We start from the raw sequence: 27,104 nt of genomic DNA, 5'->3' as shown, positions 1-27,104 counted from the left end.
TGAGTACAGTTAGCCAGTCACTCCCGGTAAATGCATACTGTGATTTGCTTTACCCAGATGAAAGGGAAGCAGTACTGTTTAATGAAGTAACTTTACATCTATCAACTGGCACATTCCTCTCAGGGCTGGCACTAGACACAGAATAAGATTTGATGTCCCTTTCCTCTGATCAGTGTTTATTTCTTTCCTCTTATCAATCTTTCCAGGAAGGGAGAAAACTGCATTTCCACTGCATATTTCAGTCAGGGTGTGGAAATTTATTATTTGTGTCCACTATATAAATGACATTTCTGAGTTACAATGGTCTTGTTTGAGAGAGATCATAAAAGCTTATGGATAATGGCATCTAAGAAATCCAAATATATTACCCTAGCTATGGAGAGGCTAGCAAAACGGCTTCACCTACTGCATCCATTGTAGTGTTCACCACTCACTGGCTGCAGCATTCTTAAGCAAGAGTAGTTAGAAACACAGCCCTGATAATACAGTAAACTCAAACTGGCAACACACTTGTGGAAAAGGAATTTCATCTTAAAATCAGAAAAAACTTTTAAAATAATTAATTAAACCTGAAGACAAAGGTTTCTAAGTAACAGTTCACTTTGACAAAAATATCAGAAAATCCAACAAATATATTTGTTCTGTATCCTTCTACTGTACCACACTTGGACTGACCTGGCTTAACTGAGACAGTCAGTGAACATGTTTCCCTTGTATCCATGTCAAAATTTAGATGGGGGGAAAATGATTTTCCTTTTGACTGTAATAGATTAACTTTCTGGAGAGCCAAAGGAGGTGGAAGAAGAGGTAAAATTTCGCTAAGGACAACCAGGAATATTTCTGTAACGGACAATCACTAGATCCACTTTTGGCATTTTATGACTTTTTGTACAAAAATATTTCTGCTCATTCTCCAACACATTCCTGCCATCAAATATTTCAGCATTTTAAACCAGAGGTTCTGCTACAAAATGTAAGGTGGTTAACATTCCATGTCACATGCAACCAGTTATTTTATTTTTAGTCAAAAATTTAAAAAAAATACAAAAAATATTTGTTATAATTATCTTTATAAACAGTATCATTTCTGTGTGAGATTTAAGCTGGTAATAGTTGGAATTTCAAAATATACTTTAAATTATTTCAATGTTGTATTTTCAGATCATAAAAGATCAACAGGTAAAAGTCTACTGGCCACAAATTCCCTTAAGAATAGCACGTCTCCTTCAGGGAATATTTGTTTCTTCAAGTAGATTTAGTGCTGGGATAACACGGTGGTTGATGCACAAACACAGGCTGTTGATAAAGTGGCGCTGCATACCGTTCTTGTAATGAGTTATAAAGGTGCAATTGCCTCCAGGTCATCAGTATGGATGTGACAATGAAGTTCTGCTTTACAAATTCCAGGCACTAGGGATTTTGTGATAGTGATTACAGGAGATTCTTCTTCCCCTGCAAAGAGAAAACTATACTTTATTTTTGAATGACTGTTTTATTTGTTCAACATACAACTATACCTATATGTAGGGTGGCCATTATAGAGGACATTCCGGTTTTCTGCTACTCTGTCCTCTATCGATACGAAACCCAATGCCTTTATGTCCTCTATTTTTCTCTTCAATCTTCAAGAAGAAAAAAAGGAGAACACAAAAGACATCTGGTTTCGTATCAATAGAGGACAGAGAAAAAACGGACTGTCTTCTATGATGGCCACCCTACCTATATATAACGATTAATTCCTAAGACCTAACCACCAATGCAAATCTTTTCTGAAAATCAGCTATTTAGAGCAGTTATCAATGATCAACAAACTCAGGCTGCATACACACATTCACATCATCCAGGACAACTCCCCCAGGTTTGTTTTTAAGTTCAAGCAAAGAAGCAAGGAGCCTGCAGTGTGGATGCTGGTTGCCAGGGATCCCCAGAGCAATGGCCCAAAGAGCTCTGTAGGTTTTGGGTTGTTTTTTTTTAATGAATATAAACAGGGATGGCAGGGTCAGAGGAGGTGGGAGCTTGGGTCTGTGCTGGGCACAGTGCCTTCCAGCTTTCCTTTCCCCAACCACATGCTGCCTTCTACCAGCTTGCTGTGGTCCGGCCCAGATACACATGGGCAGGGAGCATGCTTGAATGCCTCCCAGCACCTAAGTGTTGCAGTGTGATTCAGGCAGGGAACAAGCCAGTAGTAGGACATGCCCTAAGTGCTTCAGCACTGGGCTTTTCCAACCCAAAGAATTCAGTCAGTGTGTTCTGCTCCCTGCTTGTCTGGGACTGATACACGCTCTCCCTTCCCCTGTGGGAGGGGGAGAAAAAAGCAGTGAAGCACACTGGCTGCCTGTACACAAGTTCTGTCTCCTGGGATACATTCTCTGGGAAGCCACTTCACTTGGGTCATTTTTGAGTTATTTTTCTCCCAGAGTGATTACTTTTACTTTGGGAAAAAATTATGAACTTCTGTACACTCATACAGGACTCTTCCTGGAAAAAACTGAACGTCTGTCCAAGACCTTATGTTATAGCATAATGAACGAGATTTGGGAACTCCCCAGTCAGCTTGAACCTTAGTACAGTGTATCCAAATTGATGGCCTTTAGGATTTGTACTTGCACTCAGAGATGAAAGCAGATAATATTTTAAAGAAGAAAGGAAAGATCTGGCCTGAGGTTTGCATAGACATCTGATAACCGCACAAACATAGGGAGATTTATTGTGATGCTCAACTTAAGCGACTGTTAAAGTTGGGTAGTTAGGATGGAAGTCTTATTTCACAGGTGTTTTTAATAGCCCCTACAAGAGGTCATTTTGAACGAGTGACTGCTCCTAAGTTCCAGAAAATGCATACCAATCACATAATGTTTGTGCATCTCGCTATTAAAGGTACTTATGAATTAAGAAGTGTATTTGAGACATTTGGAAAGTATCTGGATTACAGTTGCTTAAGAAGCAAACAATGCTCAATTTTGGAGTCTCGTCATTGCCCAGTGGAAATATGAATCGTGGCTTGGATGAAGGGCCATCTGGCTCAGATTCATTCCAAACAAGACTAGTGTAATGTTGGTGGACTAGGTGAAGAAACTAGGGAAAAAAAACACCAAAGGCTATTTTGTTTCCTTTGATTGGGCAAGTATACTCGCTGTTTGTTAGACAGCCTCAAAACCTCTTCCCTCGAGTTCATCTTTGCCAGTCAACACTAGAGTTTTAAAATGTGCTAGTTAAAATATGTTAGTTACAATAAGAATTAACTTTTGGAGAGAGAACCTGGCAGCAGACGTGACTTCACTGCCAGCTCCCAAATAAAAACAGGAGGGGAGTCCCGGCAGAGCGTTATTCTAGAGAACCTGAAGCTGGTTTGGTTTAATGCAGATAGAAGCCTACCAGCATGCAAACTATGCACTCTCCCAGGACCATGAGTTAAAGCTGGACTAGCACTGCTGAGGGAATTAATCAGAACATGTAGATCTTGAGTGTCTGGCTGTTTGAGGAGGTGTTCACAGTTTACTTGATTGAGTAAATACATTCATATTTTTCCCAAAGGATTAAAGTTTGCACATTCAGATTGCAGATAATTGTTCCAAAAGACTTGCTAATCGTTCCCTTCCATATTCACCACCACTTTACCCTCCCAAAACCAAATCTTGCAGCAAGCCATCCCTCTGAGTCTGATACTTTAATACCCAAAAACAGAAAATCACTTACAATTAAAGGACAAGACTTTGTTTCAGCACATACTGAATTCATGATAACATTTACCTGTCCTGCGTCACAGAGGTATAACAAGAAGAGCTGGCACCCTGGGCAAACACTAAGGGCAGAGTGGTGGGATAGGGCGGCAGTCTTTCCCTGCTAGGAATTCCTAAAGCAGGGGTGAGCAAAATGGCAGATCTGGCCAGTGGCCAGACTCCATTTCCAAACAGCCCCTACCCATGCCGCTCTAGCTAGTCTCCATGGAGACCCCAGGAGCAGCAGGCTTGTCCCAGCCCCACGCTCCTAGGGTCTCCATGGAGACCAGTCCAGAGTCACACTGGCACGGGACATGGCTGGGTAAGGAGCTGCTCTGGGACCAGAACCTGGGCTGGGATCTTGCAGCTGTGACAGCGTGGGCCAGAGACGGGACAGGGCCATGATCTGCTGCCCACACACTCCTGCTGTGGAACCTGTACTCGTTGCAAGGGTGTGTCGGCAGTGGATCACAGCTCTGCCCAGCTTCAGCCCATGCCATCACCGCTGCAAGATTCCCACCTGGGCCCCAGTCCCAGCCCTAGAGCAGCTGCCTGCCCACGCATGTGCCCTAGCAGCACTACTCTGGGCAGGTCTCCACAGAGACCCTGGGAGCGCAAGGTTGTGTCGGCCTCAAGCTGTCACAGCCCACTCCTGTCCTAGAGTCTCTGGCTGAGCTGCTGCTCCTGCTACTGCCCTGGCCTTATGCTCCGCCCACCCCGACTGTTGCTCTTAAAGCAGCAGCAGCTGGGGACTGTTTTGGAGTTCCCAGCATGGGTAAGCTAGGAGGCTGCTCTTGCTTCCAGGGCACATACGCCACGGACATGGGGGTGATTCTTGTCCTCCTCCTAACTTGGTGCCTGGAGCAGATGCCCCTCTCACCCACCCCTGGTTATGCTATTGAGGTTTGATTTGAGAAAAGGTGAAATTCAGCAGGTAGAATTTTGATAGCAATAAATACAACTCCTCTCGTGTTCTTGACCTCACAGCTTATCAATACATCATGGTCAGGAAGATAAGAGCAACTGTATTGGAAAATATGTGTCATCAGAAGCCTGATACCTTAAGTTAATTGCAATACAGTAACGGTTCTTTGTTCCAATAGAGCTGGTTAAAAACTGGAACATTAAAAAAGCCTAACAACAGGTTTTCAGACCGCATAAACAAGGCTCATCATTTTTCCAAAATTCTAATTTTACAATTTTGATGTATTTTTCACATCTGGATAATTTTTTTAACACAATAAAAAACTCCTATACAGGGTTTTAATAAAGTCCTTTTGCACAACCTAAGTTATTAAAGTTTAAAAGTCCACAAAGACTTTATGAAGACCCTGTATTTCTGACCATCTCTATTTTATATAACTTTTTTCCCAGCTTCTTTTATGGCCCCTAACTTAATGTAACTAAAAGTATGCCAACAACATGAATGTTGTGTGTTAATGTGATTTTTTTAAAACTACTCCATTTTACCTAATCCTGAAGATGATGAGACACTCTCTGTAATGGAAGAGGTTTCAGTTTGGTCTGTCAAAAGTCCTTCCATTAAAGGTAGAGATAATTCAGATGATGGAACAGAAGAATCATAGATTCCAGAATCCCTTGGCATGTCTGGGAGATTGGCAGCTTTTACAACGTGCAACAGAGGCTGAAGAACAGAGCCACCATCTTGAATATCCCGAGTCTCTGTATCTTCTCCAAGGTTTAAGTGCTGAATTAAAAATGGAGAGTCTGAATTTATAGCAGGGATAGAATTTGCATCTGTTTTCAGAGAAAAATCCCCTTCAGTCACATGCTTATTCACCAAGTCATTTAAAACCAAGCCTGAGTCAAATTTTTCCATGACAAGCTCTTGATAATGTAAAGGAGGTGGAGGAAACGGAATAAACTGTTTTTCAAACCAATCTGGCTCCTGATCAATGAACTGGTGCATGTTGCAAATGGCAACATAAAGGGAACGGCCAGATTTGTTCCTGAAATAGTTTCTTTTGCTAATATTTACTAGATACACCTCTGAATCTTGACAGCTGAGATCTCTGGAGTGTAGGTGAGAGTAAAGCTGAGGCAGGTTATCCATGAGCTTGTACTTTGTACTTAGATCCAGAATGCCAGGAATATCACCTTCGCAGGAGTAATCAAAGTAGACTGCAATGAACTTGCAGAGGTCATCTGAATTCTGCTTTGCTTGACGCAGCTTCTCTGCAATGGTAGACACTGCAAATAGAAAGAGTTCTCCTTTCCCAATGTCTTTGCTTGTTCCCTTGTGCTTCCAGTTCTTTTTTTCCACAAAGTATTTCATCCCTTTGGAACACACAATGATGATAAACTGAGACTCACTGATTTTTTGATTAAGCCATTCTTTCTGCCCTTCTTTACAAATCTTTAAATCCTCCCATAAATCCAGGGCCACCTGGGAAAGAAAGGAGCATGTCAGTTGGTGTTTAAATGGAAGAAGTAATAGCTTGTGAAGGCTACATATATCAGAGATACTTAATAAGTCTTCAGGTGTTTATTGTTTATTAAATATTAAATCAGGGGTTTGCAACCAGGGGCATGTGTACCCCCAGGGGTACTTGGGAAGGCCCTAAGGGGTATGCACCCACCACCCAGTGTCACCACCTCCTAGGAGCAGGGCTGGGGCAGGTGGAGGGCAGTGGTACCCCTCTGCATGCCACACCTGGCTGGTCAGATGTGGGGGTGGGGGGAAGGGGAAGCTTGTATGTGGCAGTAGCTGCCACTGCCATCCACCACCCCATGCTGGCTATGTTCCACTGCCCCTACCTCAGCATTCCGTGTCCGGCCACCAGGGGTACACTTATTAAAAAAGATTGAAAACCCCTGTATTAAATGATTCCAAACATGTCACAGTACATATGTTCAAAAACAGAAGTAGTAACTAATTTGCCTTTAATGCCATTCTACATACATGCTGCTAGGTCACAAGTGAAAACATCTCATGCTGACTGCTTGAAGTTCATAAGTAAATGATGTATATTTCCAAAGATGTCTAAATCAATAAAACAATTATTTTAAATAATGTTGTTTTCCACTAGGGGTCAGGCTTGCTAAATGATTGAACACTTATTTAAATTCACTTATCATATGTTGTAAACTTAGAATCCCAGTGATGATAGCAAAGTTTAAACAAAAAAATGTAAATGCTTTCTGTAAACTAATAATCATGTTGCCATTTTATAATTTAACTGTTACACTTTGGTTCAGGTTTAGGAAAGAGCTAAAAAATTTGAGCCTAGTCTTTCACATTGTGATTTCGATATTTTTTGGATAGTACTATGAATCGGGGGGGGGGACACGGACAATACAAGCCTTGAGCTATTCTAAGTATCTCTTTGTGACTACATTCTAAAGGAGACAGATACAAACCCTGATAACTAAACAGGATAGTTAATGAATGAAGGGCTAAGGATGGCTGAGTGAGTGTATCAGGACTGACGCAGTGCACATTATCTCTGGTGCTACATTTTATGTATTCTGTGGTCTGTTCTCTTCTCTACACAGAGAAAATTCATGCAGGAGATTGGCAGAAGCAAAAATGGGAATTAGTCTGTGTATCAGGAAGAGACTTGAATCTCTCTGACTACTTAAAATGTTTTAAGGACAGGCTATGAGGAGCTTTACGTGTCCTGTTTTGAACGAGGCAATTCTACACATTAAGAGGAGAAAAGTGGGGCTACCTCACAACCACAAAAATCCTGAAGGAAATAAGCAAAGCACTGGATGACGTTAATGTGTTTTTGGCAATCTTTACTCGAATAGCAGATGAACACTTTTGGCCGGGGCCGGAGCCTTTCCACATGGAGCGCTGCAGCATAGGTTGAAGATTCTGAACTCTCTTCATCTAAATGGGAATATATATTTTCTAAATAGAAAGAAAAAAAAGTTTTCACACTGTAACAGACAGCCATTTTTCTTCAATTGTCACAGACTCATTACTCAAATGTAATGGCCCTTCATTCACAAGACTTTCTTGTTTCCCATCCCACCCTGGATAATGCATATTGTACCCCTTCTGCTACTGCTGCTGCTGCTTTTTTTTGGGTTTTTTTGTTTTGTTTTGTTTGCGGGGGGGGTTACCAACTTCAGAGCTGCAAGATATTCTACCTGAAAAGGAAATGGATTGACATGTCATTCAGAGAACCCTCTGGAAAGGTTCCTCTATAAATAGGCACCAATGGGGCAACATCACTTCCACAGCCCATGGAAGAAGCATGCCATAACTTTACTGTTCCTTACCTCCCTGGCCCAGGGGATCGAAGAAGCACCTGCAGGTAAACTACAAAAGCAGCAGGACTTAGAGAAGAGAGAAGGTTTAAGATGATGTTTTAGGCCAAACACCAAGAAAATAAGCAAATTTGGACTAAATCTAATTAGTTAAAACTCTGTTCCAGTGAGTACAGGGAATTCTTCCTGCTTATTTACATCTTTTAGGGCAGGGACATTAAACTTCTAAGCAGCCAGGAGATGCATGTCGCTTAATATAAAGCACAGGCCCATAGGCCACACCTCCCACGCCACTGCACCCTATGAGGGGCTATGCTGCCCCACCCCTGAGGCTGGAGCCAGAAGCAAAAGCTGAGTGAGGGACAGGGAGCCTGGAGACCCCAGATACAGAAGCAGCAGCCAAAGCAACAGGGGGAGCAGCAGTCACTTAAACGCCTGGGGATCACATATTAACCCCTCATAGACAGTGTGCGACCCACAGGCCACAAACTGGACAATGCTGTTTTAGGGTATTACTTTCCTCCTGCTATAAAACACACACCAGTTAGGCATATCTGTATTATTTTATAACATTTCCTCTTTTACATCTGTTTAGCTTCCAGTTTCATAATTTCCATTAATCTTGACTAACAAATATTTTTCTGAACAAACCAACAAAGGCAAAAATCCTAACACAACCTATCCGGTCCTCAGCTTGATTTTGCAGATAAATCATCATTCAAGATTGGTGACACTATTCATGAGACTAATTTAGCACCAAACACAGGATTAGTGCTTTGCTAGAAGTTCCAGCAGATGGAAAAACTAGGGAAGGAGATGGGGGAAAGAAAATAAATAAATAAAAGCACTAATGAAAAAGAAATCCATGTTTGGCAAGTTGGCCCGTTGACCAATCAAATATTGTCAGCTGACCAGTCAATGACTGCATATTTTTTGATTGGTCGAAGATTATAGCAATTTTATAAAGATCAAATATTTTTAGTTGCCGTTTTCTTGACAGAATATGATTTTTAATGAACACATTTAATAAAAATTGTACTTTTTCTGTGTATTCTTTGACTGTACTGGCAATTTTTTACAATTTTTGACCAATATTTGACTGGTCAGTTTACTAAACTTTATATCACTGAACAAACACCCAGCCCTAGTTTGGAATAAATCTGTTTTCCGTCTGAGCTAGCTCTGAACTGAAACTCCTCAGCTTTATATAAAACTCTATACTAAATAAACATCATACCTTGTTGTTTTTTGCGGCACACCACTGTGAAAAGCGTTGCAAATGCTGAGATGACAACTAAGGGAACAGTAATGGCAATAGCTCTTATTGGTCCAGCCCATGGGGAATGCACTTTGAAAAAATAATGCAGAATTAACATAGTTCAAGTAGTTACGTCACTGTTGTCTAATCCAGTGCGGGCCAACCTTTTTAGCAAGAGTGACACAAATTAGCACTGCACCCTCAGAGTGCCACTCTGAATCTCTTCTACCCAATTTTCTGCTGTTTTCTACTTCCTGCCTTATGTGTCCCACCCCATCCGCTGCCCTGCTTTCTGCTTCCTGTCCTATCTGCCACTGTATTGCTTGTCCCCTCCCCGATCTGTTGCACGCCACAATGCTGCAAGCTGGCCACCCTTGCTCTAATCCCAGTTTTATATTACAGATTGATAACCATTTCAGTGACCCATCCTCAAAAATTCTTTAAGACAAACAACAGCTAAATCCATGCTCTATCCTAGATAAATTCTTAAAACACCTCAATCATCATGCTATGACAGTCTTCCAGAACGTACTAAATCAGACAGTGGGGGTGAACATTTTTGGCAAATGAGCCACAAACCAGCTCTTCATCTTTCCTGAGCGCCACTTCAATTCTATTCCCCTGCCGAATCTGTTACTCTACTTGCAGCTTCCTCTCCTGTGCTCCCTGGTCTTGGACTGGCTCTTGAGAAAGCACCGTTCCCTATAAAGATGATTTTTATCCCTGAGCCTGAGTAGGGCAAAATATAAATAATAAATAACAATAACAATATGACAGGAAGTTTCAGCATACTTGAGGAAGGACTGTTGACCACAATCTTCATCTGATCTTTTTTTTTTTTTGGTTTAATAATCTACCTCAAGGTAACTTCACTAGAATTTTATTGAGCAGCTGCTTATTTCAGCATTCCATTAATCCTGTTCACAAAAGGGCATTACAATATTTCTACATTGTACCTCATGCACCACTTGCACAGAGCTAAGATGCACACTCTGATTTTTCAACATCTTTGAAAAATTAGTTCCTAGCAAATAATCCCAATTTTACAGCACAGTCTGCTTGTGCAATTCTTTACACAAGATGGAAGTAAAATAATATGTAAAAGCAGTATATTTTTTTATCAAAAAGGTCACAGAAAAGCTTTATGTAAGAACATGGAAGGGGTTCAGTAGCCCTGATTGTGGGGATTTTTATGGCAAATAATCTTCAGCATAAACAACCAGTACAAGATAGTACATGGCCATTTTAAAAAGAAAAATTCTTACCTGGTTTTAACGCATAGTGCATTGTTTTCCTTGTTGTATTAGTGTCATCGACCAACTTAAAAAAAGAAATGTCTCATTTTAAATACTGAAAACTATGGGGAAAATAATTCTCTGCAACACAGGAAACAACTTGTCCTGGACCTCCAGAACTAAAGGAAGTTATAGAAAAAAAATGTCAACACCTAGAATTGGTTACCTCACATGATAATCAAGAACAAGTAGAACACCAACTCTCTTTTGGTAAAAGATGGAATTGCCATTTTCAAAACTAATTTTGCCCATTTAAAAAAGAGCACCAATCCATTCTAATTCATATCTAATCTCAAAAGGAAGGAAATAAGGGTGGGAGATAAATGTAGTGGAATAATACCATATTTACTCAAATACAGTAGGAGGGTTTTTCCCCCCAAATCAACACTGGAGTGAAAAATTCACATACAAGGAAACCTCACTAAATACGTTACCTATCTTTAAGCTGCTGCAAAAAGCAGCATGTGCTCAGCAATAAAAATTACTATAAAGTTGATTAAATGCAGCCAGCATTCAACATGACTACAAAACACATGGTCCACATGAGGCAAACATCTGATAGGAACTTTTTTTTTGGCCTTAAAAAAAAAAACAATGGGCAGGTGTTCCTTCTGGCATACTTACCTGCCAGGGGCAACATCATGATCACCCAGGTGGGCAGGCTCCCCAGGGCAGGTGATTGTCTCTGATATGTTCTCCATAGGAGGTCTATATTGAGCAGATTTTTTTTTGGTGTTGGGTGGTGGAACTGGAGCTTGCTCCATCCACTCTATGCATTGACCTGGTATTGCAGTGCTTCCAGGACTGGTGCAAAAAAACAGACCAAAAACAAAACAAAACAAAACCAAAAAAACCTTCTGGGTTCAGGTTCAGGTTCCTTCTGGGAACTGGCACTGGGCCTGGAGGTATGGCAATACCATGCCAGTACCGGAGGAGCCAGAGCTAGCCCAGATACTTGGTGCCAGAAATGCTGGATCTTAGCCAAAAGGCTAAGATGCTGATGACCACAAGGATAGGCTAATGTAACCCATATGAATAAGATATATGTACTGCCCACTGGACTCAGTGGAGTCCCCTATGGTTCAGCAGTAGAATCCTTATCTACCACACAGGAGACCTGGGTTTGATTCCCAGACACTTATACAACTACAGCATGGAGGCACCAAACATCTGGACTCAGTCTAGTCTTTGGATTCTGTCTCAGTGGCCTAAAGGGAGGATGAAGGGTCTGAGCAACTTCCACTCCTTCAGGAATTCCTGCCCAGGCATATGCATCAAAGGTCTGGGTGGCCCTCATGCATACACCATGATCCAGGAGGATTGATGGCTGCTACCACTGCTTTCAGAGCTGACTCTTTTTCACTACACTGACCACATTTCACTTTCCCACAGCTGAGCTGCACCTTTCTTTCCCATTTTGAATGAGTATTGTTTTTTTAACCATCCTTAAATGTCTGGCAAATATCACCAAATGGGGCCCCAAACAGCTTACTCAGAATCCCTCTGTTGCCCCATCTCTCATCCTGTTGCATATGATTAGTACAGCCCCATCCTCCAAGAGATGGAGCTGGACAAGGCTGCCCTGCACCTCAACTGCATACTTTTGGAGGATCCAAGGACTCGTGACAAGAACATCTGGTTCCAGTCATGAGTGGAGGGCTAGCTAACACATGGATCCTTTGTGGGGAGTGTCTGGAGTACACACATATACTAAGCAGTGCTGATCTTTGGGATCACTATAGCTTGAAATAATGTTGACTCTGCTAGTGCCCAGTCCAATGAACTAGTTAGTAAATCATAAGCCTTTTAGTTTTGGACTATAGGTTCTACTATATCTAAGGGCTGCTTAACAGTGTGTTTATGGAGTACCTGTGTAGCAGTTTCAAAAGACGTAAACTGGATCCATTCTGCATGAACTAAGTCTGTGGGTACCTATCTACTAATTTCCTTACATGCAGGTTACTACAGGTATTTATATTTCTAGGTCAGTGTTCTCAAATTTACTTCTCACTTTCATGTGAGAAGCACATGTTCCAGGGATAACGGGAAAGAAGCTGGGCGGAGGGGCCAGAGGACAAGGGGGCTACCTGAACTCCCAGATGTATTTTCCCTGCTGTGGCAATGAGAAGTGGACAAAATCAAGGGAAACCTCCAATAATGAGATTCTTTACCTGGAAAATTATAACAAATTTAAAGTTTTCCATATATAGAATCTAATTATGGGGGGTCATCTCATAATCAGAGGTGTATTATATTTGGTAGATTCCACTAGCCAGAATCTTCCCAGGCTTATAAAATAATAAATGATAAAAAATGGAGATCATCTCTCTTTTTTTTTTTTTTTTATCATTTCAGCCAAAAATACAACACACTGTGAAGGAAAGTTTTCATTAAACTTTTTGCATATTTTCCTTACCAGAGCTACTCAATAGGTCCAAGGCCCCAAACATTATTTTTGCTGTGGGATTTTCATATTACAGCAGAAATTCAGACAGATATTTTCAGTCTGAATCTGGTAGAAAGGTTGCAACACTTTTGGTACAGACTTTGCTACTCTGCTCCGGCTCATGGTGCCAAATTAGATTACTATACTGCATTCTACTGAGGCAATGCTTTAAAATTATTTGGAAAGTCAAGATGGTGCCAAAAGCAGAACCTTGTTTACTGAGTGGGACGTGTTGCTGAGGCGTATGAAACCTATGATGTACTGCCACAGCTGTGGTCAGCAGAGTTGCTTAGCTGATAGGACGTGTCTTTTTCTGTAAAAAATTAAGGACCCTGGAAACTACTCCTCCCTTGATCCAAAATAGCCTGAATTTGGTGACTTTCCAGAAATGCTACAAAAGCCACTTGTTATAGGGCTTAACAGAGAGGGGAGGATATGATTCTGCAATAATGGGACTAAAAAGGAAATTTCTTTAAAGCTGGCTGACTGAGCTGGACTTGATAAGGTGAGCTATTTATCTTTGTCCTATGTATGCTTCTTTAATGATGCTGAGGCATTATATTGTACTGTTTTAATTGTCAGGTAGCCTATAATATTTGTATAGACATCATTATTTACAATATAATTAAGACAGATGGTAGGATCTTGGATTGTAATCTGAAGCACAGAAGAGGGTGCCAGGCAGTCAACTCGCACAGACTTCCACTTGGCTCAGCATGGAGGAGGAGCTCTTTCCACCACTGCATGTCCATGTAAGGGCCAAACTTAACTTTCCTAATATGTTAATTTGTCTCATGAATTTCAGTGAAGATCTATGGATGTAATTACAGAAGAAATTGGCTCTCAGTATTTTTATTGTAATGAATTTCTATATTAATCCTATATTAACTTATTTCTTAAGCTGATTTACAAATATTGCTTTAGAAATATTACCTCAATGATATAATCCCCTGGAGATGCATTCTGAAGAACACAGCTTGTGATATCAGTGTTTTGTTCCTGTAAATAAACAAACAGAGGAGAATATTCCAGAAGACAGTCTCACACTTTTAAAGTCTAATAGAAAATGCACTCACAATAAATAGTATTGGCCTGGAAATATACTTTGCCACCTGGCATGGGACACTGGAGTTGAGCCCCACCATTATAACAACCTGGCAGACAGCAAGAGAATGAAAACTACAGATTACAGCTTCCAAGATGAGATATAAGGATATAACTGGACAGAATGACTATTTGTACACTGAACTTCTGTCACTTTGTATTGTTGCACATTCTAACACAAATGAGTCACGTTTAATGCAATCTCTAAAACACAACGGCTTTGATTCTCCACTCGCCCACAATGTGTGTAGGCCTTCATGCAATGCAATACTGGTATGAAATATCACCATTCAGATTTGGGCCCATTTCACATGATTGTAACATGATATTAATAACTGTACAAAATACAGAACAATTTCCTTACCCTGCCTATCTCATCTTTAAAATATGAAGATAAACCTAACTATAATCACACAGACATTTTTTGAGCATCACTTCAGATGGATAAGATTTAAAGAGGTAAAATTATGTGAATAAGGAGCTTATGAAGTCATATTATAATATAGAGTTTTAACATACCATAAACTGTTAAATATGTTTTAATTTCTTCAACAAGCCCATGGCTTACCTGTTTACAAGTCTTTTGTTTAAAAGGTCCTTCATGCTTAAGTTTGTAGTGGAGATAATAATATCTAAACCCAAAGTTGTGAGGTGCATGATCAAAAGATACTTGCATGTTAAAACCTTGCTGAGTAACATTCAGATTCCTTGGCTTCCAGTCTGTTAGAAGACAGAGATTTATGGACAGGTAGATTACTATTTCAAGAACAATAATAGTTTTGTAACATACATGCATGGGAAAATATTACATTTTACTCACAGGGCTTGCAGGCAAGGTTTTCTGGCTGCAGCAACAATTCACAGGCTATAAACACATGGAAAAAGAATCTTAATGATGAACTTATATTTTTCAAAAGTTTTGCTCCAAAAAGTAAAAGGCAAAAAGGAAACAAAAAAAGAGGAAGCTATTTTATAATTTTGGTTACGGGAGATCCATCATTTAGTAAACTCAGCTTATCTGCCATGACTCAAGTCACCTTCAACTCTTATATACAAAAAAGGGATCACTTGAAATATTACTGCTTAACAAGACAGGTACTGGAGAAACCATAATGTGCAAGAGCGAATGAATATAGCCATAACCACTGTATTTATTTGAACTAATAAACATAGTGAGTGCTACTGATAGGATAAAATGTTACTTTAGTCAGCATAACCATAAAGGGCTGAAAAAGTTTAGAAAGCTTATTTATCCTAAAATAATTTTAGAGTATTTTAAACAGAAAAATCCTGAACAGTGGAAGCTCTTTGTGGAAGTAAGATCAATGTCAAGATTTTCCAAAAAAAAGTGTACTTAAGTTTAGGTTGTTATGCTTACATTTAGCTACTTGCCTCTGTGAGGGAAACTGACCAACATAGCTATTCCAGAATAACCATTCTCAAATGGCTTTCTGCTAGAGGTGTACCGATACATCAGTCCATATCATATTTGCACCGACAAAAGGAAAATTAACATTAAATCGGTGATCAGCTTCTTTTGTCTGATGTAGCTGATAATGTTGCCAATAAATGCTGCCTACATGGGTGCAGCTGCAGCATGCATATGGCCAGCCCAGCAGCTTTCAGAGCAGTGTCCAGCTGATAAGTCTGTTGAGGGGAACGGGAAGGGAAAGAAAGGGGTGTGTGGGGTGGTGCAGACTGAGGCCCTGCAATGAAGGAATGAGTGAGGCTTGGGCTGGGGCAGGTGCTGCACAGCCTGGGTGGGGCACAGGACAGAGCCATGAGTGGCTCATCTGGGGTAGGCATGGGTAGAGGTGTGAATCCACTGCTACGTGCACCCCTAGGAGAGCCATGGGGGGGCATGTATCCCTTGGATCTATACATGGGGTGAGGACAGGCTGGGGCCAGGGGCATTGTGGGCTCTTCCAAGTGTGGGGGCTGGGCCAGGGCGGCGCTTGGGGCAGGTGGCAGCGGTACTGGGAGAGGGGCTATGGTGAATTTCAGGGTGGCTTTAACCCACCCCATAACGTCCTCCCTGCCCCAGTACCACTGCTGCCCACCCCAAGCACAGACCTAGCCCAACTCCCATCCACCAGGAAGAACCTAGCCCCTGCCCCAGCCTGCAGTGGCAGCCCATTCTCACCCTGTGCACAGATCCAAGGGGCATGTGCCCCCCATGGCTCCTCTGGGGGTGTGTGCAATGGCAGGATCCACCCTGTCTCCTCACGCCCATCAAGCAAGCCTTTTGCATCTCTATCCTGAGCCTTGCCCCAGCTGGGCAGCACCTACCCCAGCCCCAGCCCCACTCATCACAGTGGCCTCAATCTGCCCACCCTGCCCTTTCTCTCCCCTACTCCTTCCCTCACAACAGACTTACTGCCCCTTCCCCCTTAGCCAGACACTGCTCTCCAAGCTGCTGGGCTGCATATCGGTATCAGCTGATTTGGCTCCTTAATAATCAGCCATCAGTATCAGCCCAAAAAATCTTTATTGGTGCACCCCTACTTTCTACTATAATATAACTAACTATTCCCAAAAAATAGCTCAGTGTATATGCAGAATAAAACTACCCCCTCCAGAACAATTACTCTATGTAAGCTAAGTAATAATTCCAAAATAGTCACTTTTACTTTAGAATAAAGTGCACACATTTGGTGAGTAACCTCCATATACCTATGGTGTAATAGTTATTCTGGAAAAGATATGTGAATTTCCCCATATAGGCAAGCCCTAAGGGACCTGAATTTCCAGAGTACCAACACTATCAAATACCCAGCAGTTCTTGTCGACTTCAATGGGAGTTGGCAAGTACCTTATATTTTGGAAAAATCAGATCACATATATAGTTACATACATGAAGACTCAGGATTGTAACCTTAGACCAATTTTTAAAATTGTGACCTCAAATTCAAAACCAGTGGGAACTTATCTGTAACATCCTGCTAGTAACTTGGACAAGCTAAAACAGAAGAGCAGAAGTGGTAACTCAATCTTTACAGGAATGTGATTTTTGCCACACTAGATCAGTCCCATGACCCATTCAGCCCAGTACCCTATCTTCAGCACAGCTAGATCCAGACTTCAAAAAAAGCTGTAAGAAACTTTACAGTAAATCTGTTGTCCATGAGGGTTAGCTGCATGCCTCTGCTCAGACTACTTATTTTGTCCATTTCTCTTTGGCAGTTTGTAATGTGGACTGTTGTCCACTAGAGACTAATCTGTGGTTTCTAAACTCATTTCACTTACAAATCCAGCTGCCCTCCTAAAATGAAATCAGGTGCTATCTTTTCTCAGACATACACCCCCTTAAAACACTTCCTCTTCTGAGTTCCTGACACAAGGTATCTACTTCTGCAGGGGAGAGGCAGAGAAAGGAGGATTGGAAAGATAACTTACGTCGAGTTCTGAAGAAAAATGGGTGGTAGTTACTTTCATTTTTAACGGAAGGAAAAGGAACAATCTTTACAAAATAATCCGTTTCAAACTTCAGATTTAGAAAAGGCTGAGATTCCATTCCCTGGAAAAATAAAAAAAAAGACCGTGATATTTTTAAGTCATTGCTGCTGGGCATTTAAAAATATATTCTCTCAAAGCAAGCCCATAGTTCTCCGGGACACTAACAGAAATTATGACGTGGGCAGACAAATAATTACAGTGATCCACTTTAACTGTTTCACCTATCTGCTCTATTCCACTCTAAATGGAAGCTAAAGCATTGTAAACTTGTTTCATTCAGGTATATAGTTACAGGGGTTTGGCTCTATTATACTGGTACAAGAGAGGACAGACTATACAACATAACTGGTTCACCTGCTGACGAATGCTCTGGAGAGCTTATGTTCCCCTTTATCCTTCTACTGTATATTGGTTTAGAGCAGTGATTTCTAAAGGGTGTGCCATAGGAGTGGCAGAACTGTGTTTCCAAAAATGGGCTGGAGGGGACACCATACAGGTCAGCCCCATGTACTGGGATCAGGCTCATGGACCAGATCCAGTCTGCAGACTTATGAGTCAAGTGCGTTGCCATTTTTAATTCAGAAAAAGGTGCATTCCACTTAATAAAAGTTTGAGAAACACTGGTTTAGAGAGATATAGTTAGCTGTGTCAGTGGTAATACATAGGGGGTGCATGTGCAAGAGCCAGCTGATTGCTGCAAGTGCTCCCAGAAGCAACCACAGCCACCCCCAGAAGTGGCTTCAGCGATCGGCTGTTGTGGGATCAACTGCAGGGGTCTCCCCAGGCAGCAAGACTGGCTGTGGGCTAAGGCAGCACCAGTTGCCCATGAGCTTTGTTAATCTGAATTGGACAGAAAACAGGACTGGCACCTTAGAGACTAACTGGTTCAAAAAGGTAAATTGGTTTACTGTAAGACCAATACAGACATTAGGCAGCATTTGGCCACTTCTACTATCTATGCACTGCCAACGAGGCCCCAGACGGCTGCGTTCTGCACTGCTGTAGGGATAGTATCATAGAAAATTAGGGTTGAAAAGCGGTCATCTAGTCCAACCCCCTGCTCAAAGCAGGACCATCATTAACTAGATTATTCCAGCCAGGGCTTTTTGAGCTTGGCCTTAAAAAAACACCAAGGATGGAGAGCCCACCATTTCTCCAGATGCATGTCTACTGCATAATGCCCCCCCAGACTAAGACCCTCACTGAAGTTAAATCACTGGTTCCACAATCAGGAGAGCCTCTGTAGATAGGAAGGAGACTAGATTTGTCCCGGAGTTAATAATGAAGACTATATATATATATATTTTAGCACGCAAACTGTTCTACACTAAAAAACTTATCAAAAGAAAGGTTTAATAATTTATGTAATATCACACTGCAGAATCAGACAAAAGAAATATTTCTATGTGCATCACTTACATTTCTTTTAAAGCTGGAGTTGAGCTGCTTTGGGTCTTTTAAAACCATTTGTTGACATTGTCTTCCCTCTGATTTTAACTCCTCAAGTATTACTCTAAACCCTTTCAGAAATTCAATCCCTGCAAACACAAAGGCATTTAATGGAACATTCCAAGACACATTTCACAAGTTTTGATGCAATTTAAACGTATTACAATTGTCCTTACATAAATCATTCCTCACCATCCTTTTTTATGCTCACATTAAATTATTTTATCCCTTAACATTTGTCAGTTGCACATCAATTCCTCTTTTCTCCCACATTTTCCATTTTGACTACTTTCAATTTAAGCTCTTCTGGGCATTCACTATGGATCTGTACAGTGCCTAGACCTAAAGAGACCTTCCTCTCAGGTGGGCACCGTAAGCGTTACCACAATACAAATAAAATCATCTGCAGCAGCATCTGTAGTAAGATGCTACACAGTATTTGTTCCATATGGTCATTATTACCAGTAACAAAACAATAATGCACTTTTTTTACAAATCCTGGAAATGTCCCTACTGTGTTCTTCTCTTTTGTGAAACCATTGGACTAAAGTGGTCGGTTGCAAGAGTGATGACCTTTTTAGTTCTATCTAATATAACGGGATAACAGAAAAACTGGCAACAGAGGAATGACTCCTTATTCATACCAGTGAATACTTTCCATTATCTATAAACGGAACCGGAACTGTACCCAAGTAACACACAATTAGCTTTTAGCACTTGTTACATGAACCAAAATGGATTAGTGCAACTGTATAGAATATGTTTAAAAACCCCAAATGCATGCTTTTCTATGAACCTCTTTTTTTTCCTCCAAATATAAAAAAGTTTTAGAACCTGTACAAGAGAGTCCATGGCCTGACCAACATGTTCTTAATATTCAGTGGAACAAAAGCACTGCTTATGCTAGCTTGAAGACCGTGAAAGAGAAGTGTCAGGTCTCCCTATCACCTGAGATCCTTCAACTGCAGTCCTGTCTTGACGCTTTCAAAAGGATTAACCTCTGATCATTACAAGAGACAACACCAAGCTTTTTATTCTGTAGCTATTTAATTCAGTCAGGCTGCAGCTGTAGATTCAGCAGCACTACACTTTTGAAAGCTTTCAGTATCATTCCCTCATTCTTCCTTAATATCTGCTAACTAATCATTATTTTATATCATAAATGTTATTCAATTTAGGTATGCCAGCACGATTTATCAGTGTGCAAAAGTAACTAAGAAGCTCTGGGGAAGGTTTATTTTCTTTCTAAAACTTTTTGAGGAGACTTAAGTAACATATGAATTCAGTCTGGTATGGACATTCAATATCAACTTGTGCTGTACTGAGGTTATTTAAGGGCCCAAATCAACTTCTACTGCAGTCACTGACTTCAATGAGAGTAGAATACAGTCACTAATTCTAGAGTTAAAATTGTGTCACTGTGTTCATTATATTTAGCACTATAATGGTCACTGTGAACCATCACTGACTCCTTTATTCCAGGATTTGTAAGTATAGGATTTTGTTTTGAAAAATAAAGAAAAAAAGAGTCTTTAACTTTTCAGAAGACTGGCTGTTTTTACTGTTGCATATATTAAAGACCCAATCATAATGACTTGAGGCTTTTAATTTTATTTGTAAACACTGGATCCAAATGAAGAGTCTACCCTTTAAAGAAGAAAAGACTGAGACTAGAACAGTGGTACTGAAGACATAAAGTAATTACTGTCATGATAGTCTGACATATTCATATTTACTCTGCAATAATCCATAGTACAGATTAATCACAATACTAAACAGGATTTATGCTGTATGACTGAAGGATACCAAAATGCTCAACAGGCATTTCTATATAAAGTCCATAAATAATTATTTACATTACTACACCAATCTTCAGCATTGAGGATCCAGTTCCATTAAGTTAATGAGCATTTTCAGCTGTAGATTACTGTGATATTCTGAGAAGTAACATTCTCAATTCTGAGAAGTAACATTTTTTTAAAAACTTTGAGACAGTTTAACAATGTTGAAATTCTGATGGAAATGTAGAGAAGTAATGAGTGAAGAAAGCATTTTGGGCTGCTTTACATGTACATGGAGCCTGCTCTGACACACTGGAAATCCAGTGCATCAGAGCAGACTCTAAATCAAGTCTGCTGGAGCATGGAGATTGATATGCTCCAGCAGCCTTCCGCATCACATGCATCAGCATCCCAGTGCGTCTCCGCACTGAAAAATGGCAGTGGGGCACTTTGAAATAAAACACATTCAATGAACTTTAGTTCAAAGTTCCCAACAGCCATTTTTTCAGCACAGGAATGCTGGTGCATGTGACACAGAGACACTTTTAATTAGAGCGGCTCGCTAATTAAAGCATCCACCATCATGTCCCACAGAACGTGTAAAAATGTCCTTTCATTCTTAATTTTGAATTTTTTTCATTGGGTATTGCAACCTTTTTTTTTTTTTTTTTAAAGACATACGGTATTCATTTTTAAGTTTTGTTTTCTTTGCTGAAGCATGAAAATATTTTAAAAGAAATTACATTACTGTCTTTATTAGCCAGATACATACTTCTAAAGAAAACAAGCATGTGTATACAATTTATTTTGTTCAGAACCTTAATTAACATGAGACAAAAAGATCTGCAAGGGTAAGTGGGGCATACAATTTTGCTCAGTGCAGAGGGAGTGTCCTTTAGTGAACACCAGGAACATTAAATTTTGCATTTCTCAGATATAAAGTATTTGACTGGAGGCTACTGTGAGCAATCAGGTACGATACTAATGATCCATGGCTTTGAGGTTACACATGTCTGTGATTAAAGAATAACCTTTTCCATTTGTATAGAAGCTTTTGTCCCATGGGATCCTCAAGTACTTCAGCAATTACCCATTCAACACAACTGAAGTTATATAGAGATGTTCAGTTTCTCCAGGGAGAGTTGCTCGTCTTTTAGGAGAAACCACAAATGTGTAGATGTTCATGATTTTTCTCCCAGAGCACAAATAGCTGTTCTAGGAGGAAAATAACTTGGGAACAACCTGAGTGTAATGGCTTCTGTGAGATTCTCTCTCAGAAGATGGAACATCTGTACAGGTACCTGCTGCAGAACAGTCCTCCAGAAACCCAGTAAGCTTTGACTTGCCCTTCCCCCCATCCCATGGATCCAGGGAGACAGTAGGCATGTCTACACAAGAAGCTACATCACCATAGCATCTCCAGACATGAACCGTGATGGCAACGCTATTGTTCAGTAGTAATGGACCACTGCACAGTAGCTCGTTGCTCCTCTGCAGTAGGATCTAAAAGTAACCGTGCAGTGAGAAGACTGCATAGTCATCTAGTACTTGGTTAAGGAACAACTGCACAGTCAGCCACTCATGTAGACGCGGCCGCTACATCAGTCCCAGCCAAGATAGGAACAGAACACTACACTCCCTAAATGCTACCGGCTGGAAAAGCCCAGAACCAAAGCACATAGGGACCAAGTTCTTCTCCCAGTTTTTTCAGCCACAGCCAAACCCAAACCCATTGTGGACTCAAATGATCCAGGCTCCATTCAGGCGAGTAGCACTGGCTGACCCAGACCCCCACACCTGGACCCGGCAGACCCCAGTGCCCGGATTGCAGCACTTGGTGCTGAGAAGTGTAGCTCACTGCCCATCCACAACAGGCCTGAAACATGCCACAAGAAATTCATGGCCAGACAACTCTGGCCATGAGGAAGGAACAGACCTCCCACCACCTCCCCGTCACTGACTCAGCAAACCCCACACCCCCCTTCACTGACCCAACAGACTTTGCACCCCCCCCAGACTACAGGACTTGGTGCTTTAGGTGTTCCTTGATAGTCAGCACCACAGGCTCTCTGCTGCTCAGCTTTTGTACAGGGTTCTCTGGGTAAGTTTTTCTACCAGGAGAACCACCTGGGAAAATTTTCCTAGATCATTTGAATGTGTGTACACAACCTAAAATACAACACATTGGTGCAGGACGCAAAAACAGACACTTTGCAAAGCAGGCTGCAAAACACAGAAGAGAAAGTGATAGTTTTGCAAAGAACTCAGGTAGTCACAAGAAGGTGATTTTTAAGATGATAGCCGATGGACTATTAACAAAAGCTGTTTTTCAAGGTACTTTAAATTAATATTGATCCTCCTGAGATTGCTATCAAAGAAAGGAGTTAAAATTTGTTCTCTACTACTTACCCAGGGCATTTGCTGTCCACAGAACTAGAACTGCAACTTGTTCATAACAGGCATACTGGCTGATTGTTATATTCTGCACATCACCAATGACATGTTTTCCCACTGAATTCAAATAAGGAGTACAGTCTAAAATGAGAAACAGAAATAATTTAAATAAAACATAGTAACTGATGTTTTATTGTGGGGAACCTAATAATTCATCAGACAAAATTTGGCAACATTTTTTTTCATGCATTTAATGCTCTCTCATTCTGAACATTATTAACACCTTCATAATGCATAGGGTAAATGCAACCAAATAAAACCTTTTAAATCAGAGCCAGAACACTGATTTTTATTGTGTGCTGGCTTCTTCATTATCAACATATATTCTACATTACAGAAAACTTTCAGTCTTGATATAGAGGATCTCTCCCCAGTACTCCAGAACTTAAATGTCTCCTTTTTGTACATCATTTACAATGTCACCAGTATTCTAAATTAACACTTGTCATTGGTTAATACCAGTTCCTGGTGATAGAATTAATGGAAAAAACATGACAGTTGCTGAGATTTAAAGAGGCTCCATTGTGTAAGTTACAGGCGAAGGTCTCTGCTCTAAGATTATTTCATAGTACCATAGTTGTTAGTGGCTGAAAGGGTCCAGCCCCCCTGCACTTGGGCAGGAAAGACCGCTGGGGTCAGATGATCCCAGCAAATTTCCTGCTTTTCTTTCTTCAGTTAACACATCACTATCTTTGAACCAGCCTAAATGGAGGCTTGTTCAGCACCACAAGGTTTAAAGCAAAAACCAAAGTGAAAGAGCTGGTTCTGAGAGCTTTCCTGTTTGCGAATAACACAGCTTTGGTTGCCCACAGTAAATCTTCCCTGCAAAATCTCTTGGGCAAGTTTTCTGAATCATGAAAGAGCTTCAGGATGGCAATTAGTCTCAAGAAGACTGTGATAATCCACCAAGGGATGAAAGAACCCCTGCTCTGACATCACTGACAGTACCTGACATCACTCTGAAGGATCCCTCTCAGTATTGTTGACAGTTTTTGCTATTTGGATTTTACAATTAGCAAAAATTTTGACCGTCAGACGAAAATGACCAACAGAATTGGAACAGCAGCTAAGAATTTCAGGCTATTACAGAAATGTGCATAGAATAACTGTAACTCAGCTAAGGTAAAGATATGCATCTATAAGACTTATGTGCTGTCATCCCTGCTTTATGGTTCAGAAAGATGGGCTATGTATACTAGACATATCAAGAGACTGAACAGCTTCCACATGAGATGTCTGCATAAGATCCTGAAAATAAAGTTGGAAGACAGAATACCAAACAGAGGTACTGAAGTATGTAAGACTGACACACAGAAACTACTACCAAGAAGAAAAGGCTGTGATGAATTTGGCCATGTTAGGAGAATGGGAGAAGAATATTTTGTATAGTGTGATTCAAGACAGTTCTAGAAAGCAGGGTCGCCCTCTCTGGCAGTACCACGATGTGTGCAAAAATTATATGAAGTCATTCAATATCAGCATAGAAAGCTGAGAGGAGCATGCAGAATCCTGTCCAATCCGAAGGGAACATTTGGCACTGGGTGCAGCTCAACATGAAGCAGCTCTGATCCAGAGGATGGAAACAAAGCAAGAAAGAAGAAAGCAGTATGCTGTAAACTTGGACTCCAACTCAGATACCACATGGATCTATGAAACTTGTAACAAGCCATGTTGCTCTCGAATTGGGCTTGTCAACCACAAATAGATTATCAGGCATCTGACTAGACCTTTTACATGTAAACCATGATCCAGCGGATCAATGGTTGTGTACTACAAACACATCATATACTTCTTCTAGTGATTGTTTATTCTATGTAGAATCTAATAGGTATAAATCCAGCTGGCTTTCTTTAAGAACAAATGTAAGGTTAGATAGATAACAGAAATTCAGGATAAAGAATTAAACATTGAAAAATGCCAACATAAAACAAAGGACTCACAAATGTCACTAAGAATAAGCTAAGATATATGGGAATAAAGCAAAAATATTACTTTCACTGTTTTCAGTAAGTTCTCTAGGCTTTAATATAGTCCTTTGCCCAATTCCAACAAACAATGGCCAGTCCCTGATGCAACAAGGATAGCTGTAATTTGCATAGATGGAGTTTATGCTTCACTGCCATAAATGGGAGCTTGTTTCTTATCTGAAGGTTGAGTTTACAGTGGTGCTATCATTTGGTGACTGGCCCATGCCCACCAAAATAGGGATGAATTCCAGTGTAGACACAGCCCTAGATACTTAATATAGCCAAAAGATATACAATAGAAATTACGGCACATGCAAGAAGAACTAACCAAAACAACGTTCAGACACTGAAACCTGTTTTCAGAACCACTGAAGCAAACAAAAAGCATATATGGTAGAATCTAAACTAGATTAAAAATATTTCAGATTACACAGACTATGTTGTTATTACTAATACTTTTTTAAACTTTTAATTATTTTTTGTGCAAGAATGAGAGTGAGGGCTCTTTATTTTTAATGTCATTTGTTATTTGTGGTGCATGTAGGTGATCAACTTACTGTCATATTTAAAGGTGATATTAAGCAGTCCACTGTTCTTGTTGACTGGAGAAAGTCCCTATAAAGAAACAACAACAAAAAAGAGCCTGAATGAAGACTTTCTTGTTCCGAATTTATGCAAACATTTCATTTTTTAAGTATTTCAATGACCACATCCAAATAAATGTCTCGTATGGAATTTTATGTTGGGTTCACCAATTTGAATACAACCAAGGAAAAAGCAGATAGCAGAACTTCTGTAGAGTCCTGAAGTTTTCAGATATACCTAAGCAACAAAATACAGAGAAATAAGGGTCAGAATAATCTCAGCGTTAAGAAAAATAGTTTAAGATGGACACACTACATAAACACACAGCATAATTTATTTTTCAAATTGAAAATCACACCCCCAAGTGCCCTCATCTCCATTTTGCTAGAAAAATGGGATCTATACAGACCATCAGCCAGGAGTTGGGATAGTCACAAAGCGACTCATATTTATCTTTATAGATCATATAAAGTGCAACTAACTAGGCTTGAAATCATGAAACTCAGAGCAGGCAAACAAATAAAGAGAGGAAAGAGACTGCCAGGCTCTCCTGACACTGATCATGATTTCTCACACCCCAGGACAGAGAAACCAGAACAAAGCATGTAATTTCTGAACATAAAGGAATATAAAGAAGAGAATGAAAGCAGCTGCGGTAGACTGCTATCCTGGTACATTAGTTGCATTTTCTTAGTGAAAGCAACTTTCAGAACAAAAATCAAAACCAGGAGGTAATATGAAGAGAATTACTTCTGAAACTGGAAAATTGCACTAGAACAATTCCTCTGCATCATACTAATCAACTGAGGATAGAGCAGGTGCACAAAAGGTGTGGCAGATCTTATTCATCTTCTTTCTTCTTTTTGCTTATTCATCAAGCAGGCGAAACCATCAAGGTTTCAGCATGTACAGAATTTCCTAGCAGGCAAATCAAGCCAGCTTTGAAAAAATGTTTAACTCTACACCATTCAGTGCTGGAGTCATACCATTCTCAGGAAAGGTGCACAGAGAACAAAGTACAATCTGAAAACAGGTGTAAGAGGATAAACAGGATTGCATACCTACCCACACTGACCATCAACATCTCAAACCCATTTTAGAGGATTTTTAAAAACAGATTATTAGTGTAAATTTCTTAATGTTTGAGATAACCTGCTCTATCACTTAGTTCTTCAGAGACAAAGGTACTTAACATTGGTAAACACTTTTGTGCCTGGTATCAGTTAAGCAGATGTCATACTTTTAAATTATTAATGAGTTTAAGCAATTTATGGTTTTCATTATTTGCTTGTTTATATGGCAGTAATATGTAGAGACTCCATACGTGCTCCATTATTTTAGGCTCTGAGCA

The 27,104-nt window shown here is 40.4% G+C and overlaps 1 protein-coding gene across 2 annotated transcripts; it reads right to left on the bottom strand.

The window, feature by feature from the left end:
- Positions 1 to 646: 646 nt before the first annotated feature.
- Positions 647 to 25,778, bottom strand: IL17RD (interleukin 17 receptor D). Of its 2 annotated transcripts, XM_019536897.1 has the most exons (12): positions 25,726 to 25,778; positions 23,157 to 23,282; positions 18,937 to 19,055; positions 17,458 to 17,578; positions 14,882 to 14,926; positions 14,630 to 14,781; positions 13,891 to 13,956; positions 10,482 to 10,536; positions 9,196 to 9,306; positions 7,412 to 7,596; positions 5,190 to 6,126; positions 647 to 1,452 (listed from the first exon to the last, which is right to left on the bottom strand). In XM_019536897.1, exons 3-12 carry the CDS (start codon positions 18,982 to 18,984, stop codon positions 1,337 to 1,339), a joined length of 1,836 nt encoding a protein of 611 aa, XP_019392442.1. In that variant the 5' UTR covers positions 18,985 to 19,055; positions 23,157 to 23,282; positions 25,726 to 25,778; the 3' UTR covers positions 647 to 1,336. The 2 variants fall into 2 exon arrangements, with proteins under 2 accessions (XP_019392442.1, XP_019392441.1); XM_019536896.1 differs by lacking the exons at positions 14,882 to 14,926; positions 25,726 to 25,778 and having other exon boundaries at positions 23,157 to 23,237.
- Between the last annotated feature and the right edge of the window lie 1,326 nt (positions 25,779 to 27,104).

The sequence above is a fragment of the Crocodylus porosus genome, unplaced genomic scaffold, assembly GCF_001723895.1.
Source record: "Crocodylus porosus isolate Cpor-Errol unplaced genomic scaffold, CroPor_comp1, whole genome shotgun sequence".
Classification (NCBI taxonomy): domain Eukaryota; kingdom Metazoa; phylum Chordata; order Crocodylia; family Crocodylidae; genus Crocodylus; species Crocodylus porosus.
Note: the sequence above shows the minus strand (reverse complement) of the source record. Positions and strands in the feature narration are given on the sequence as shown.